Source organism: Aptenodytes forsteri, unplaced genomic scaffold, assembly GCF_000699145.1.
Source record: "Aptenodytes forsteri isolate BGI_AS27 unplaced genomic scaffold, ASM69914v1 Scaffold492, whole genome shotgun sequence".
In the NCBI taxonomy this organism is placed as follows: Eukaryota; Metazoa; Chordata; class Aves; order Sphenisciformes; family Spheniscidae; genus Aptenodytes; species Aptenodytes forsteri.
In genome coordinates, this window is record NW_008794172.1 from 108706 (window position 1) to 109381 (window position 676).

General features: G+C 69.4%; 1 protein-coding gene across 1 annotated transcript in view; it reads right to left on the minus strand.

Annotated features, from left to right (window-relative positions):
* Positions 1–202, minus strand: part of TOP2A (topoisomerase (DNA) II alpha) — a 20809-nt gene extending 20607 nt beyond the window's left edge. Inside the window, exon 1 of the mRNA XM_009283098.1 lies at positions 11–202. Within this exon, the coding sequence (XP_009281373.1) occupies positions 11–202 (192 nt within the window). The remainder of the gene's footprint in view (positions 1–10) is intronic.
* Positions 203–676: the final 474 nt, after the last annotated feature.

The window sequence follows — 676 nt, forward strand, 5'->3', positions numbered from 1 at the left end:
GCGGGGGTACCCCGGGATACACCGGGCAGCTTCTGGGGGTACCCCGGGATACACCGGGCAGCTTCTGGGGGTACCCCGGGATACCCCGGGCAGCTTCTGGGGGTACACTGGGATACACCGGGCAGCTTCTGGGGACACGCAGGGACCCACTGGACAGGCCCTGGGAACCCACTGGGCCGGCCCTCACGTCGCGCTGGGGCATGCTGGGCAGGCCCTGGGACCGTATTGGGCAGGGCCGGGGACCCACTGGGACACACTGGGCAGGCCCCGGGGACACGCTGGGGACGCCGGGGCACAGTGCTGCCTCTTCAAGAGGCACTGGGCCCTGGGGTCAGCCCCCGTGTGCCTACCCCAGAGCCACCGACCAGGGGGCTGCTGCCGCCACGTGCAGGCGGAGACCCAAACCTCTCTGCTGCTGCCCAAACCCCGCGCCCCAGCCCTGCCTGTGCACCCTTGCCTGCCCGCTCCTCTGCAGAGAGGCTGACGGTGCCCGTTTCTTGCGCATTCTGCCTCCGTCCGCTGCTGGCGCTCCAGGAGGGGCAAACCCCGCTGCCTGCAACCCAGGAGAGGCAACCCCTGCTGCCCGCACTCCAGGAGAGGCAAAGCCTGCTGCCCGCACTCCGGGAGAGGCTGGTCTGTTGATACAGCGCCCGGCAACACTTACATCACTGGAAAT